The sequence below is a fragment of the Varanus komodoensis genome, unplaced genomic scaffold (assembly GCF_004798865.1).
Source record: "Varanus komodoensis strain SLA01 unplaced genomic scaffold, ASM479886v1 scaffold155, whole genome shotgun sequence".
Lineage (NCBI taxonomy): Eukaryota > Metazoa > Chordata > Lepidosauria > Squamata > Varanidae > Varanus > Varanus komodoensis.
The window spans coordinates 141,625-157,977 of NW_025335455.1; the positions used below are offsets into that span (position 1 = coordinate 141,625).

Below are 16,353 nucleotides of genomic sequence, written 5' to 3' on the forward strand. Positions count from 1 at the left end.
CTGTGGGCCTAGTCCTGCAACCAGCAGGGCTGCTATTCTGGTCTCTGGCCAGGAGAGGCAGCCCTGGTGCTGCCTCTGAACCTCACTGATATATTGCCTGAACATTTAGATCATGGGTCCTCAAACTGCGGCCTGTGGGCCAGATCCGGCCCGCCATGCCCATTTATCCGGCCCACCACAGAGGTTTTGGACCCGTTGCGCACACCTGCACCCACGTGCGTGCCCTCCGCCTACCTTGCTCTGTGCGCGGGGAGGCGGTGGCTTGTTCGCTTGGAGAAAATGACCTCCAAGTGAGCGAGCCGCTGCCTCGTGTGCCCGCCTCGCGGTGCATGCCTGCCTTTGCCTCGCCTTGCCTGCGCGCCCTGCTCCAGCCTCCGTGTGCACCCCTGTGCAAGCCACCCCCAGCCCTGCCCCCTCGCTGGCCCATGTGCACCACCGGCACCACCTTTCCGGCCCACGCCCAGCACCAGCACCTTTCAGCTGGCCCCCTGGTGGGAAAGTCTGAGGACCCCTGATTTAGATGCATTGCCTACACATTTTTCAGAACAATTCTGCTGCTATAATACATGGCATTTTTACCAATGCACAGTATACCCCCGTGAAGTCGCGGTTCAGCATTCAAGGCTTCAGTCTTTCACGGGATTTTTCTACGAGTGAGTCCAAACTGACCTCCTTGCGGGTAAGCCGGTGCCTCACTGCACCGGCTTACTCGCCAGGAGATTGTTTCCTCCAAGTTTGGACTCGCTCAGAGAAAACGATCTCTGCATGCGCCCGCTCCTGCCTCGCCATGCACGCCCCCCGGCCCGGCCTGCCCACGCCTCCCACCTGCACCGCCTTGGCAGCTGGCGCCCATCGCCAGCACCAAATTAGCGGCTTTTCACAATTTGCAGGTGTTTTAGGAACGTAACCCCCAAAATTTCGGGGGACTACTGTACACATCTTTGTGTACACTGTCACCTAATATACAGATTTTTGCTTGAATTTGACAAGCTAGATCCACTGCAAAATTTAAGGAAGTGCATTTGAGATGTGAAAAGAGTTTAGTGTGCATATAGGTTGAAAGTGCAAAATTAGATGAAAGGTGAACTGAACAAATTTCTTCCTCACTCCTGTTCACAGGGAACAGCAAGAGCTCTAAGCTAAAATATGCTGATATTTTTCACTCCACTCCTTTTGCTTTTGGCCCCACCTACCACTTGAATAAAGGGACTGCAGGTGGTGCAGTGGTTTAAACCGCTGTGCTGCTGGGCTGGTTGATCGAAAGCTCGCTGGGTTGAATCTGCACAATGGAGTGAGTTCCCGTTGCTCTGTCCCTGCTCCTGCCAACCTTGCAGTTCAAAAGTATGCAAATGCAAGTAGATAAAAAGGTACCATTTTGGTGGGCAGGTAACAGCATTCCGTGCACTTCCGTGTTTAGTCATGCCGGCCACATGACCACGGAGACTGCGGACAAACGCTGGCTCCCTCGGCTAGGAAATGGAGATGAGCGCCGCCCCCTAGAGTCAGGCATGACTGGACGTAATGTCAAGGGGAAACCGTTGCCTTCACCTTACCACTGGAATGTGATTTTCCTGAGAACTTTTCCAAAATGGAATTTGGCACTCAGGCTGAAAAAGTTTCTAACCCCGTTAAGGAGACAGTGTTAGTGCTGCTGGGGAATCTCCTCAAAATTTGGTGCAGAGAAGGGAATGGCAGGTCCTCCCAACAGTTCTGCAAGGAAAACCAGGCAAACCATACCAGTAGGCTGCCCCAATACCACACCTTAATCATCCGCTGCAGTACCTTATGGATCTCTCGGCACAAGGTGCAAGCCGTGGCACCGCTTTAATTTTTCCCCACCTGAAACCTGATTAGGTCTGAGGTACTGAAATTAGCATGGATTCAGATCAGGAGAAACATGCTCAATTGGGGTACATAAGACATTTATTAAAAAGAGTGAAAATATTAAAAGAGGGAAGGGGGAAAGGGAGTTAGGCAAGGAATACAAACTGGCTTATACAGGCTCCTTTAGCACAAAAAATGATGAAAACTAGCCCTGGCTGCTCAGCATGGCGCCCAGGCCCTCCTTGGGGAAACATCCTGCCAGTTCTTTCTTGCATGGCTGAGACAACAGGCAAATCCCTTGGGGAGGCTTGTAGCATCCCTGCATGGTAGCTGGGCAGGTTTCCTTTAGTGAGCCCACCCTCTTGCTATCCTTGGCAGAGGATATGTTCCCACAGTCCTCCGAGCTGAGACTTACTTGCGGCCACTCAGCTGGTCTTGAGGGCAGAACTGCCCAGCACCAATCCGATCAGATGGCGGCCAGTCTCCTCAGCTTGCTCAAACAAACCGCCCCAAGATGGAGTCCAAGAAGCAAAACGGCCTTTTCACAGTTAACCCCACCCCACCTGAAGGGTGGATTTCTCCAAAGTTAGCACTTCAGGCAAACACCGTAACCCACATAGAAATAAGGCCTAATCCCCTCTCCGGAAAAAGAAGCTGAAGAGAAACAGAAGATTGGGTTGTCACCGTCAGTATCAAAAAACTCCACGTAGCCCTTTTCATAGTCCAGGGACACTTGGATCTTCCTGGGCAGAAGATTCCTGGCCAAACAGGTCCACTCTGGGGAAGTAAAAGCCCAAAGGAAACATGGTGGAAATGATTCATCCAAGGAGCCATAGGCAGACTTCCTCTCCTTTCCCACAGCCCAGACCCCTGCAGTGGGAGGAGTAAGACTGTTCCAACTGGTTTGCTTGAAAGACTCTCGTACAACCCCTACGGCCCACTCCGTCTCTTCTTCCTCTTGTACCTCCACCCTCACCTCCACCTCCCACCAGTGTCTGCCTGCCATGAATCTCTCGCGGCCGAGTACACAAGGATCCAGGTAGAATCTCTCACGGCTCCTGAGCAGGTCCAGTTTCCTCTCTCCATATCTCACACTCTTCAGGTCCTCAGAGACAACTAGGTATTGGTATGCCGTCTCAGGATCCAAAGTCACACTCACTGCATGGCAGAGAGAGAGAGAGAAAAGGGGAGGCTGGATGAACACGAGAAGAACTGTGTTAGAGCATCTAGTCCTGCATCCTCTTTTCTCAAGGCAGCCAGCTAGTCTGCTTTAAGGCAGAAGTGCATCAATTTTTTCAACCCAAGGGCCAAAATCAGTCTCTTGCTGGCTACATTCCAGGAGAGGATAGGACCAAAAAACCAAAATACTGCCATGTTGTAGCTTAAAGCTCTTACTATCTAACAAAGCTTTAGAAGCCGTTAGTAGCAGGGTGTGGGGTGAGGCTTCACCGGAGTAGGAACTGTAGGTGAATGGGGGAAATGGTGGTAGGACTAAAGGAAGGATTGTGTCTGTCTGGTGATCCCCAGAGACCCGACTGGGACCACAGGAGGGCCAGATTTGGGCCCTGACCATGTGGTCTCCCACCTCTACTACAGGAGCACCAGAAGTTGGACATGAGGGTAACGGGCCTCTCCCAGTCCAGCTCAGTGCAGATGATGCAGAAGTGCTCCCAGAAAGATGCCTGCTAGCACTATCAGTGAGAGGATATTGTGCAGCAGCTTTTTCTTTATCTGCAGTCAGAGGAAAGACAAAGCAGCTCTGGGAAAACACAGGAAGGATATGAGTGGAAGACTCATCTTTTTCAGCCCCACCCACTGCAAAATTCCTAGAACGAGGCAGGCTGAGGTTGCCTTAACAGATGTGCCGGGAAGCATACAAGAGGAGCATCATTCTCAGCTGTGAGTGAACGAGTAGCAAAACTCAAAGAGGGAAAAAAGAGGGAAGCCCTCTCCAAAGAAGGGAAAAATTACTTCCTAAAGCAGTAGTAGACAGGCAACGCAGGCTGGATAAAGGCACGGGAGGGCCCACTAGTTATGGGGATCTTTTAAAGCCCTGTAAAGCATAAGCGACAGTTAATTCTAGAATCATAGGACCAGATGACAAAAACTCCATGTAGTAGTCAGGAACCAAACCAAGGACAAGTCCACATACTGCAGCTTCTCTTGGAAACAACACACATTCATGTATCACTTTACAATGTCCAAATTGTTTCTCATTGCGCATTTATTTCATTTCTGTACTGCTCATTAGGCAAAGTTCACAAGACAGAAATAGTGGTTTACAAGAACTTAAAAATATCAGTAGAACAAAAAACAACACAGAAACAAATATACAAAATTTGAAAAACAATTTAACATCTAAAACAATTTTAGTATACCTAGACCTGTTAATGCAGCTGATACATCCCCCATCATGCTGTTAAATAGCCCTAAGTACCGTTAAGGCTTAATTACATGCCATTAAGTTTCATTAAGAACCTGGGAGAGGAGAACATCATAAACCTGGTACCAAAAAGATTACAGAGTTGGTGCCCGGCAGATCTCAGCGGGGACATAATTCCATGAATGGGGGGCAGGGACTGCCCCTGAGAAGGCTCTCTTCCTTATGCCCACCCGCCTGGCCTCCTCTGGAGATGGCACCTGGAGAAAGGCCTCAGATGTTGACCGTCATGCCTGAGTAGATGCAGGTGGAGAGGAGAGCATCATCAGTATTGTAGTCCCAAGCCATGTAAGGCTCTATAGGTTGAACCTAGTGCCATGAATGTGTTGGTAGTTCCTGTGTCAAATCTGTAGAGTAGTGTAGTATTTGAACTTATTGTTGAAGTGTGTGTGTGGGAGAGAAAGAGAACAAACTCAGCTCAGTTCAATCCTTGTAATTATTGTTAAGTGCCAGACAGTTCCAATGTTCAGCTCATACTCTTAGCAACCTGGTGCCCCTTGGAAGTTTTGGGCTATAGTTTGCATCAGCCATTGTGGCCAAGGGTTGAGACCTATAGGACTTTTGGCCAAAACATCCATAAAGCTCCAGGTTGCCTTATATTGCCCTATTTATAGCAACTTTCATCCACCTGGCAGTTCCTCACTCACCCTAATCCCTACTGTCCGCTCTACTCTGGTTAGCCTCAGAACTGTTCAAACTTTATATAAGAGGGGAGGGAAGAGAAGTTATTCATGTTTCAGAATGTAGATAAGGTTACTTGTAGCTTCTGCGATTAAGTATGTGAATGGTGGACTCCTGCTGTGTTTTCATTCTCCATTAAAGACTTCTCATTTATTTTGTTTTCCTGGAAATAGTTACCTTTGCTCAGTTCTCGTTCCAGAGATTCTGCAAATGGAAGAAAGGGTGACAGGTTTAAATCTGAGCATTATATACACACCAGTGTGTGATTTCCTGTCAAAAACATTACTTATACATATGCATTCAGGGGGTGGCTTGTGGGTGTGAGGTGAGTGAAGAGAAAAGAAAGCTAATTTCAGCCACAAAAGATGCTTCATGGTGAAGGAAAAGGCTATTGCAGCAAATGCAAGCAGCATCTGGAATGCACAGAGCAGAGGAGAAGAATTACAGGACCAGAGGTGAAAGGGGCCTTTTAAGCCATCAAGTCCAATCCTCTGCCTAATGCAGGAATCCCATTTAATGCCCCACTCTCTCTTTCTGGGTAGGTCAGACAGCCTGATGACCCACATCATGGAGCCAGTTTTGCAGTGTGGCTTATAAGTCACCCTATGCAAAATACTGTACATCCAACCAGTGATCAGGTGCATTTTCCTTCCCTTCCTTGCACTTGGTCTTCCTATGGCTATTTCTCGGGGATCTGCTAAAATGGGAGATTCCCACTGTTAGGACTTGGAGGCATGTCAAACTGAGCCCTCCCTCTTGTCAGTGGGAATCTGGTCCAATTTTGAAGCTTTTCCCAAGGCAGCAGGGGGACAATTGCAAAACTGAGGGGCAGTACATATGCCTGCTCTCTTCCGAAGAAACCAGGGATCACACAGGGAAAGGGGAGGAATGATGCATTTTCTGCAACCTGAGATCTCCCAAGGCTTTGCAAGGAGCTGGCAGGTCTGGAATAGGACCGGGCACTGCACAGGATGGGCAGCTCTTGGATTTGGGAGAGTATCTACCTGAGGGAGTGCCTTCAGCTAACCTGCCCAGCTCAATTTGAGCAGATTGGGCAGGTTAGATGATAAAAAGTGAGCACAACTACTTGCATACATAATCAACACAACCTCCTTCCTTTTAAAAGCAGGGGGGGCTCACCCTCCAAATACTTTGTGTCGGTGGGTGGGTGGAGGGTTCTCTTGTGGAACCCTACAGGCTTGGCCTCTGAATTTCATCATCTCCCCTCTCCCTAAAGGTTTCACAAATGCAGTAAGCTGTGACCAGCTCAGTGTAGCTTGCAGCAGCAGGGAACAGGGTAGGGGGAAGCCTCTGCCAGCTCTCCATAAGTGCTTCTGGGGCAGTTTTGGGACAGCTGGCCATGGTGGCCACCTGCTAGCTGCCTGCAGGAACCGAAAGCTGTTTTGCCCCTCCAGCCAAGCAGATCAATTGTAGTTGGGCTTGACCCCCACTGAGTCATGTCCAGGTTCAGAGGGCACCACAGGACACCCAAGCTCTACAACAAGCTGTGGGTGGCTAGAGTGGCTGATAAAATAAGATAACCTTTCTCAACACACGCTGGCCATTGAGAACCCGGCCTTGCTGCTCTGGCCAAAATGAGATAGCCCCTATCTTGGAAACTGGCTCGGCTTTTTAAAGCTGGTCCCGACAAAGCAGCTGCTCATTCTGAAATACATTGGGTTTAATGCTAATTTTAAAATACTCATTGCCCTCTTTGTAAGACATACTTGTTTTGCATTCAGCAGACACAAGCTGCTGAAGAGACTGGCCCACGGAGGGGAGAGAGGCAGGGAGGGAGGAGTCATGTCCATCCCATTTATACAGAAGGAAGGCGTTCCCCTTTGGCACGGCTTTCTTTTTCCTTTAAAGATTAACCAGCAAGCAGAGACTGTGGAGCTCAATGTTTCAGGGGCTGGGAAGCAACCTGGCATGTAGAGTCCATTATTCTAGAACAAAGGGCAGATTCTCTCAAAATAAGCCCCAAAATGAACCTCGTCCCATAATTTTGTCTCTCCTCATACCTTTACATTCTTCCATAATCTCTTTCACAGCAGATGTTTTCTGAGAGTAAATACAGAGTCTCTCCTCCAGCTTGGGAAAAACATCCTCTACATGCTCCGGTTTCCTTCCACTCCTGGAAGGGAAGGTGATTAACTTTAAATAACGTGAAAAGAACATTTCCCCCAATCCCATAAATTGTACTTTCATCTGTCAGGCTAAATATTTATTCCCAAGTAGGTACATTCACAGATAGATGCCCTAGCAAGGTATTTTAAGACTGGAAAGCCTTTCTCCTAAGAACTTTTTATTCTAGTCAAGTAAAATAGGTTTTGCTTGTGAGAAAGAGTTCTAATGTTCTTTAAGAAGAATCAGACTCTCCTTCTTAAAAAGGGCTTCAGTGATACTTGACCCTCTTTATGGAATTAGGTGTAAGTAGAAAAGCTGTGAAGAGGATTTGTGCATTCCATGTCAAAAGTATACTTTACACGAGTATGGTTGTATATGGCTTGATCTTGTATTTCAGAGAGAGTGCAACCTGCTTTGTGAGGGTTTTTACCCTGAAAGGAGAAATCAGAATCTAGATAAGTCGAAGCAATGGCTTCTTTGGCTAATATGACCTTTGGCAAACCGGGAAAGGCCTCTGCCTGAGACCCTGAAGGGCTCCTTTTAGTTGGGGTATGTAATGCTGAGGGAAAGGCAACAGTGCTGCAGTGTAGTATGAAGCGGCTTTCTGCTGCTTTACAAACTTTGCAAATAAATAATATAATCCCCCATAACTCAGATGCACTTACAGGCTTCCCTCATCTGATACCCTCCAGATGGTTTGGACTTGGAATCCCACCAGCCCAGACCATCACAGACAGTGGTCAGGAATGCTGGGAGTTATAATCTAAAACATACAGAGGGTGCCAGGTTGGGGAGATCTGGCCTAACCAGTAGAGTTGCATTCCCTCCCTAGAATTTGCAAGATGTCAGATCCTAAGAAGGGCCTTGTTCCCACATGGCATGGGAAATCTAATTTCAAGGTTTGTCATACACTTTCAAGATAGAGGAACTTTAACAAAAGTTGTGATTCTACCTGGTAGAAACATGTTGTTTTAAATTGAATGGCTTTTTTCTGTAGTGGGACTGATGGAAAGGAGAAGAGAAAAAGAGGAGTGAGATAGAGCCACGTACCTACTCAAGGTGCTTTTAATGTCCTGAAAGAGAGAACAAGACAAGTCAGTCTCAGCTACAGGGACAGAACATACACTGGGCATTCATTTGTCCCTTCTTGTCAGGGAGAAATGGAGAAGCTAATGAATATTTTCTCTGTCACAAAGAAGAGCTTTGGGTCTCCCTAGATTCCTTGAATCTGGGCTTGAATTAAAATCCTGACAGATTGGCTTGTAAAGAGTTCTGGCCACTTTCCGTTTATACTTCCTTTTGTTAATGGTTCAGCTTATTCCTAAATAAGCAGTGAGGGAAGGAGCCTCAGCTATCTGTTGGGAAAACCAATAGTCATTTCATGTCCGTTTTCATGTTCTTGGTTCTAGGACGTGCCTTTGTCTTACATCTCACCTGGAGGAATTCATCTGGGGGCTGCCCCAACTTTGCTTCCATCTCTGAGATCAGGTCATTGAGTTTGGCGATCTCCCTGGATAGCTGGGTGACACTTTCTTCTTGTTCCATCTCCATTTCTTTCTCTAGATCACACAGCTCGGTCAGGCAATGGCCCTCCTTTTCATTAAGAAAATCGTGCATTTGCTCAAAAATAGACTTGACCTTTTGTTTCTCTACTCCTAACTGTATCTGTGAGAAAATAATAGGAGAAGGGTCAGAGTTCAAACATGGTGGTCATTTAAGGGAAAGCAATGGTTGGCTTGTATCTGCATCGATGTATGTCTTGCGGATTATGAGAAGAGGCCTTTTTCAGTTGGGATCTTTCCCTTACTCTTTGAGTACAGAAAGTATTCTGGACTTCAGTCAGCACAGTTATCTCTGCAACAGACAGTAACCTATTTTAATTATATTAATCAGATGTTTTGCACTACAGCTCCTACAATTGCTGGCCATGTCCAGCACATCAGGAGGTTCTTCTGTTACTGGCATAGACATTTGGGTGTATTCTTAGACTTGGCACTGAACCTGGATGGCCAAGGTTTCTCAGTCCCATAACTCAGATTCAATTGCAGGCTTCCCTCATCTGATACCCTCCAGATGTTTTGGATTTTGAATCCCACCAGCTCAGACCATCACAGACAATGTTCAGAAATGCTGGGAGTTGTAGTCTAAAACATACGGAGGGTGCCAGGTTGGGGAAATGGTCGGGAATGTGTTTGCACAGTTGAGATTAGTATACAAATGGTGCCCATTCCTAGAGTAAACTGTCCTCGGTGCTTGAGTTATTTTATAGAGTGTTATTGCAAAACCCATTATTGTATTGGTTTTTGTTATAATCTTTTAAAATTGTTTTTATCTATTTTAAATTGTCTGTTGCCATTGTAAACTGCCCAGAGGGCCCTATGGGCTAATGTGGCGGCACAGAAAGGTATTTGAAAAATAAACAAACTCATCTGGGTATGGTTATATATGCCTTAGATACATCCTATTTGCACAGCTGTAATGCCCTCTACATGGAGCTGCCTTTGAAGACTATTCAGAAACTCCATCTGGTCCATAATGCTGCAGGTAGCAACTCCCTTGCTACCACAGCATCAGCAGCTACCGGTCTGTTTCTGGACAGAATTCAAAGTGCTGCTTATGGATTGGGACCAGGCTACTGAAAAGACCACCTTCTCCCATATTAGCCTGTTTGGGCTCTAAAGTCTTCTGGAAATGTCCTCTCCAAGAGTGCTGACTTCAGAGTGGCAACCCAGATGCCTGGGACTTGGGAGTCCAAGAACATGAACATCTTCTGCTGTGCTCCTTTATTGACAGCACAACAATTTGTATTTTCCAGCTAATGAATATCCACCAGACCTGCAGGTTCTTGTTTCAGGTGAGGGCAGATATTCTGGTCGGAGATATGGTTGTTTCATGCTATTGTAACAGTCTCCTAAGAATCTTTCTCCTCCTTTTGTCCTTTGATTCTGGTGGTATTGGGACTATTCTCAACCTTCCTCATTTTGCCCAAATGACCTGCCCTTGCAGGGCCTTTTGTTGGCTTTCATTGTCAGCCAGAACCCATTAAAAGAGTTTGCACTTGGCCTTACAGCATTATCCATCTTACATTTCCTCCCTTTTTTCCTAGTATATTTTGGGTCAGCCCACCAGGTCAAGCTCTCCTGACCCCTTCTACCTCACTGTTTGCAGCGTCCTGTTACCGTGCATTCTAGGACCTTGCCCCTCAGCTGTTGAATTCCCCCCCACTACCACTGTGGTTTGGAAGATTTTAAGAAGGGTCTGGAAACTGCTGTGGGATTAGTTGTCTAATTAGTTCTCTATTTGATGTAAAGTACTCTGATGGTTTATATGGGTTTTATGTAAGCGTTAGTGTTATATCTTAGTTAAAACTGTAATTAGATGTATTTATGTAGTTTTGTTATACATTAATTATAACTATTGTGGTTATGTTGTATTTTAAATGGTGGCTTTATTGTATTTTATGCACAGCACTTTCAAATAAAGTGCTATCTAAATAAATATATTTTTAAATATTGTTACTGCCAAGAGGCAGCAGTTCCTTTTAGGATTCAGAATACAATGAACACATTAATTGATAAATGCTAGAGATTGTATTAGACAGGAGGAAATTAACAAAGCAGAAGAAAGAAGAACATGACCATTGATTTCCTGCGATCTACTTCAAAGCAAGATCATAAGCCTATGTCCCTACAGCTTTTTCTATCTAAACTTGCATAGAATTGCTTCCTTAGGTTACTATCTTATATACATACTGATCTGGGAGTAAAACCCATTGACCTCAGTTGGCCCTACTTCTATTTATTTTATTCTTTTGTTATTTCTTTAACACTTTTGTGTACTGTTGCAAGAGCATCATGGTTCTCTGGACAGTTTGCCTAATAAAATCAGAACAAAACATAAAAACTACATAAATAAACAAAAGATCAATAACAATAAACAATACAACATCCCCAACACAGCAGGGGCAACGAGTTATAGCATACTTTAACATAACGGATTGGATAAACCTTAAAAGATCACAATTAAAATAGCAATTTTACTAAATAAAATGCCAGTCAGATTTTTTAAAAAAAATCAAACCTAAAACAGTCAATAATTAATATGCTCTGCAAATAGAAACACCTTAACTTGGCACCAGAATGTATATAAGGAATGCACTCAGTGGACATCTCTGGGAAGCTGGTTCCATGGATGTGGTGCCACAGCTGAGAAGGCCCTACCCAGGTAGCCATCCTCCTAGCGTCCCTTAAGGGTGGCTCCTGGAGGACGACTTCTGAGTAAAAATGTCCAAGATTCCACTGTGATATATCTTGTCATCTTATATTTGTCATGTATTAAACTTGACATGTGCATTTCTTTCTCTCTCATCTTGTTTGTATTTACCGGAAAGGACTCTGCAGTCACTTTGGACCAGGCACAAATCCAAGTGAGAATGCCTGTCTCAGACATTTTGACCACCTCAGACCTAAGGCACCTCAAAGCTGAGACTTCAGATTTGCCTTAGAGCCTTCGAAAGCCTTCTAGATTCGCTTTAAATTTTTTGTACATTTTTGTAACCTCCCCTAAGCTGTCTGTAAATAAAAATGTCTAGGGAATGAGGAAGAGGCAGAGGAACAGATGGTAGTTCTGTGACTGCCAACAGTTCTAGTTCTCAGTTTTACTCTCAAGGCTATTGTTTTGGTTTCTGTCACAGAGGTTTGGGGAAGGGGTAGGAGAAAAATGTTCCTAGGAGGAGCCATTTAGGGTTTCTTAAGAGTTTGAAGGTCACTTGATTACTTCTCATGTGTCTGACATCTTGCATCTGTGAACTGACTCCACAGGAAATCTGAGGTGAGATGAACATTTGGGAGGCCCCACGATCTATAATGGTTCAGGCATGCGAGTTACCACTTGATGCAGACTTTTCAGTTACATTCTCCCTCTTTACCTGTTGAACGGTCAGAATTGGGCAGTGCTTCACATGATTACTCTTAGGCAATTTCTTATTTACCTTCCAGTCATTTTATTTGATTAATTTCTATTCCACCTGTTTGTTCTTGTAAGGGCCCAAGCTAGCTTTACATACTCTTCTCCCTGTGAATTAGGTTAGGCTAAGACTCAGTGGCTGGCCAAGTCAACCAGTGATCTTCATGGCCAGCTCTGGAACCAAGATCTTCCACATCACAGTCCAGCACTTTATACCACACAGTCTCTTGGACATTTGATGCTTCAGACATCAAGTAATCAGATCAAATGTTCAATTAGCTCTGAAAAAGCCATAAACTCCACAAAAGGGCCTACATTGGTCACCAACATCAAACACAGGCATGCTGCTTATGACAGAGGGTTTGAGGAGACCACCAGTTCACTCACCCCAGAAATGCGAGCTATAAAATAATCTCACCTACCAGGCACTTCACTGTTTTCTGCTCTTCCAGTTTTTGAATCATAACCTTCGCGCTCTCTTTCTGCAGTAGCAGCTGGTCCTGAATTGTTTTCTGTTGAAAGCAAGTGTGATCTGATAGTGAAGGACCAGCAACTTGCTAATGGATCTTTCCATTTCAGCACAGGGAAGCTAGGCAACCACTGCGATGGTCGCCTACCCATTGCTTTCTTGTCAAAATACGGTATTTTGGGAACAGATGGCATTTTTATTCTGCAAGTATTACTTTCAACTGTTCAGAATGCTTTACCAGCATTCTCTACATGAAATCCCTACAAAAACCCTTCAAGGCAGGCATGGGAAAGCTCTGGAGAACCTCTGAAGCATCAGATGCCTGCAGGAGGTCCCCATTTGGCCTATCAGCCGCTCCCCCAGGCCCTGCTCCTCTCCCCAGAAGAGCTTTTTTTTTTCCTTTTGAGATTTCGGCCAACATTGTCTCTTGTAAAATTAAAGTACTTTTTACAAAGACCCCTCCTGAGAGCAGGCAACAGCTTTGTGGGTGGGGGAGGAGGAAGAGGGTCACATCTAGTTTGGCCCTGAGAGACAGCTTGTTTGCTTCAGTGAACATCGGGGCTATCCTGTCTGTGTAGACTCCACCCATTGCTCTTTTCTTCCATTGCCCATGTGCACGACATCTTTCAGTCTGAGGGCTAAATGCCATTTCAAGAAGCTCTCAGGAGCTACATTCCAGTGGTGGACAGGCCCAAAGGCAAAGAGACAAACATCTTTTATTTTAGTGCATGTCCTGCCAGCGACTGAGCTTTAGAAGGGGCGTTTCAATTTTTTAGGAGGAGGTATGGGAGGCAGCCAGAAGCTAGGAAACCATCAAATGACTGGCACCTGCAGGAAGGAGCACAACCATCTGGGGAGCACCCAAGAGGCCATTTGGGACCTGGGGGAGAAGGTGGACTTGGCCCATAGATCTGCGTTCTTCACCATTTCAGACACACGCATGGAATGAATGAGGGGTCATTCTGCAGAGAGCGCTCTGCAACATACTCTGAAGAGTTATCTGATCCAGAGCTCCATGTTCGTGCCAGTGCTGACCGGGGAACAGCCCCTGCGTCTCTTCGGTAAAGGGGAATAAAATGCCCTCCAGCATTTATAGACACATGATCAGGGTGTAAGTAGAAGACTTTTTTGTTTTTGTTGTGTAACCACAAAGGCCTCCCCTATTCCTTTATTTATCCATTTATAGAAATTAAGCAACATACTAGAAACAGGCTTTCCTCTTTAGATCATTTCCTACCTTGTATTCCTGGGCAGCCTCTTCCTGGAGATGCACAGAGTGTCCTTTGTGTTCAGGGGAATGTTCACAAAACACACACAACAATTCTGCATCATCTTTGCAGAAGAGATGGAGGTTTTCGTTGTGCTTCTTGCATAGCGCCCTTGTCACAAGGATTGACTTGTTGCGTTTTATTTTTTGTACTATGTTTGCCAGCATCCAGTTGGGCCGGTGATCTCCTTTCTGGATCTTGGCTTTGCAGACAGGACATTTTAATTTGCCCATTTCTTCACACAGTTTTTCATGCGTTTCATAAAGACCATTGATGCAGCACCGACAAAAAGTGTGGTCACAGGCCAAAGTCACAAGATCTGTTGGCAGCTCTTGACAAATAGGACAGATAATATCTTGTATTAGATCCATAATTACAGTGGCTACAGCCATGGTGGATGACACCTCTTGCAGCTTGCTTTCCTTGTAAATTTAAAACATTAGATGTAGCATCAAACTGACAACTTCAGGAATAACTCCATCAGCAGTTTTATTTCGTTTCTCTCTTTGATTTCTCCCTTTTTACTATGGCTCCTTTTAGACAACTGAACTTATTAGCTGGAAAGACACAACACCTCTAACTTGTTTGCTTGTTGCTTAGAAGATGTAACAGCTTGTGGAGACCTGTAAGAGGCCTGCAAATGGGAATTGCCTGAAGTAGCCACCTTCCACTCGGGGCCTTCCGGAAGCATTGGACTACAATTCCCATCAGCCTCAGCCAGCATGGCAAATTCTGGTGATGGGACTTGTAGCTGAACTTGTCTAGAGGTCTCTGTGTTGGGAAAGACTGAACTGCAGGTAAAATGTCACTCACAGTGCCATTCATACCAATAGCTATGCTTAGTCTCTGGATTTTGGCCATACATTATTAGAGAAACATAGGGTTAAAACACAGTTGCTCGGAAAGTCTGTGGTTTCTCTTCAAGCTCATCTTGCATTAACTTCACTGCCAATTTTCCTTGTAACATAATAACCCACCCAGCAGCGCGAGCGCCAGTGAATGGCTTTCCAGTCATAGGATTTCTGTCCGTCCAGGTATGCCTGAATTAATTTCCATCCCCCTCCTGCTGTGCTGATATCCTACCTTGGACTCTTCAGCAACATGTTGCTCTTGGCCGATGTTCTGTGCGAGTTCCTGGTCTGATTGGAGGTTACATTCCTGACTTGTTTCCCCACATTGCAGGCAGGAACCTTTGGCGAGACAGGCTTGGCAGAATCGGTGCCCGCAGTCTAGGATCACGGGGTCTGCGCGGTACCCATTACAAACAGAGCAAAGTTTTTCCTCACACGGGCCCTGGCTGAGACCTCCCGCTGCCATATCTGCCTCTCCCTGCTTTGTACACAGAAAGTAACATTCTTCCTTAACTCTTGAACTCGTGCCAGGAAAGGGCGGTGCTTCACTTGCACAGCAACCATAGAGTGGGACGTGGCACATGCTAATATTAGGGAACTCCCCTTTAAAATCCAACCCCCCCAAAATTTCTTAATTCCCTGATATTGATTGAGTGCATTTGTAAGAACACTTTCCATATGAACACTGGATGTTCACAGCAATTCGTTCCAGCCTCAACCTTTTTGGAAAGCCATTGCATGACTTAGAGTAACTTGCCATAATTAATCAAGTTGTCAGGATACCCAGAAGATAGTGGGGGTCATCCGTGTGCTTTATGGAGTCCCTTTGGTTTATGAGGCAACAGAGCCACTGTGTTTGTACACGGCACACTCTTCACAGCTGGGGCGTGTGCAGACAAACAGTGGGCATGAAAAGGCCTATTCACATCACATACAAATGTGATGGCCGTGAAGGTGCAAAGCAGAAAAGAGACTTCAAAAAGGAAAACGAATGCAATGAGCAGGTCCTTCTGAACCTGGCCAAAACTCCTGGAGCAGAGGAAAGGGTGCTGCTACTTGCTCCTGTCCTCCAGCCCCTCAAGCTGGTGGGACCAGCACCCCCTTTCCCTCCCCACAAAAGCAAGCAAGGACAGCTCCCTCCCGTGCAGATGTTCCCAGGAGTTGGTTCCATTGCAGTCAATGGGATTTACTTGCAAGGCCAGTGGCAATCATCGGATTTACTTTTCTGCTGTCATGGATTTCAGCTAGTTGTTTCTTGAGTGGAAAGGCAAAGGAGGCATCAGGCAGGGTTGAAAAGACAGCAAACTATTTTTCAAAGGAAAGGGAGGGGCACTTGGAAGTCAGAGAGACTAAGAGAACCTGGATGAGTGCGACAGGAAAGCCGTGGATGGATTTCTGCGTTGCTGCTGTTCTCCAGAGCTGCACAGGACACTGACTGTTCCTCCGCCCCCATCTGCACCTTTTTCTCTTGGCCCTAGAATAAATGGGAATTCATATCAGGAGAAAACAGCAACATATTAAAAAGCTGCGAGACAACAGTTCTGAAGAAATCTGGTATATATTGGCAGAAATAGCGTGAGCCTGGGCTAGGAAAGCATAATGTGGCATGCCAAGGAGTCGGGCGTGACAGTGCCAAGAAAATGCCTAGAGCAGTAACCTTAGCAACCTCATATAAAGAAAATCTTTATAAAATGTTTTATAGATGCTATCTATCGCCAAATAGATTAG

General features: G+C 45.7%; 1 protein-coding gene across 3 annotated transcripts; it reads right to left on the bottom strand.

The window, feature by feature from the left end:
- Positions 1 to 1,901: 1,901 nt before the first annotated feature.
- On the bottom strand, positions 1,902 to 15,120 carry LOC123021063 (zinc finger protein RFP-like). Of its 3 annotated transcripts, none has more exons than XM_044425460.1 (8): positions 14,858 to 15,120; positions 13,744 to 14,196; positions 12,460 to 12,549; positions 8,507 to 8,737; positions 8,123 to 8,145; positions 6,967 to 7,079; positions 5,123 to 5,149; positions 1,902 to 2,982 (listed from the first exon to the last, which is right to left on the bottom strand). In XM_044425460.1, exons 1-8 carry the CDS (start codon positions 15,089 to 15,091, stop codon positions 2,411 to 2,413), a joined length of 1,743 nt encoding a protein of 580 aa, XP_044281395.1. In that variant the 5' UTR covers positions 15,092 to 15,120; the 3' UTR covers positions 1,902 to 2,410. The 3 variants fall into 3 exon arrangements, with proteins under 3 accessions (XP_044281395.1, XP_044281397.1, XP_044281396.1); XM_044425462.1 differs by having other exon boundaries at positions 13,744 to 14,191; positions 14,858 to 15,002; XM_044425461.1 differs by lacking the exon at positions 12,460 to 12,549.
- Positions 15,121 to 16,353: the final 1,233 nt, after the last annotated feature.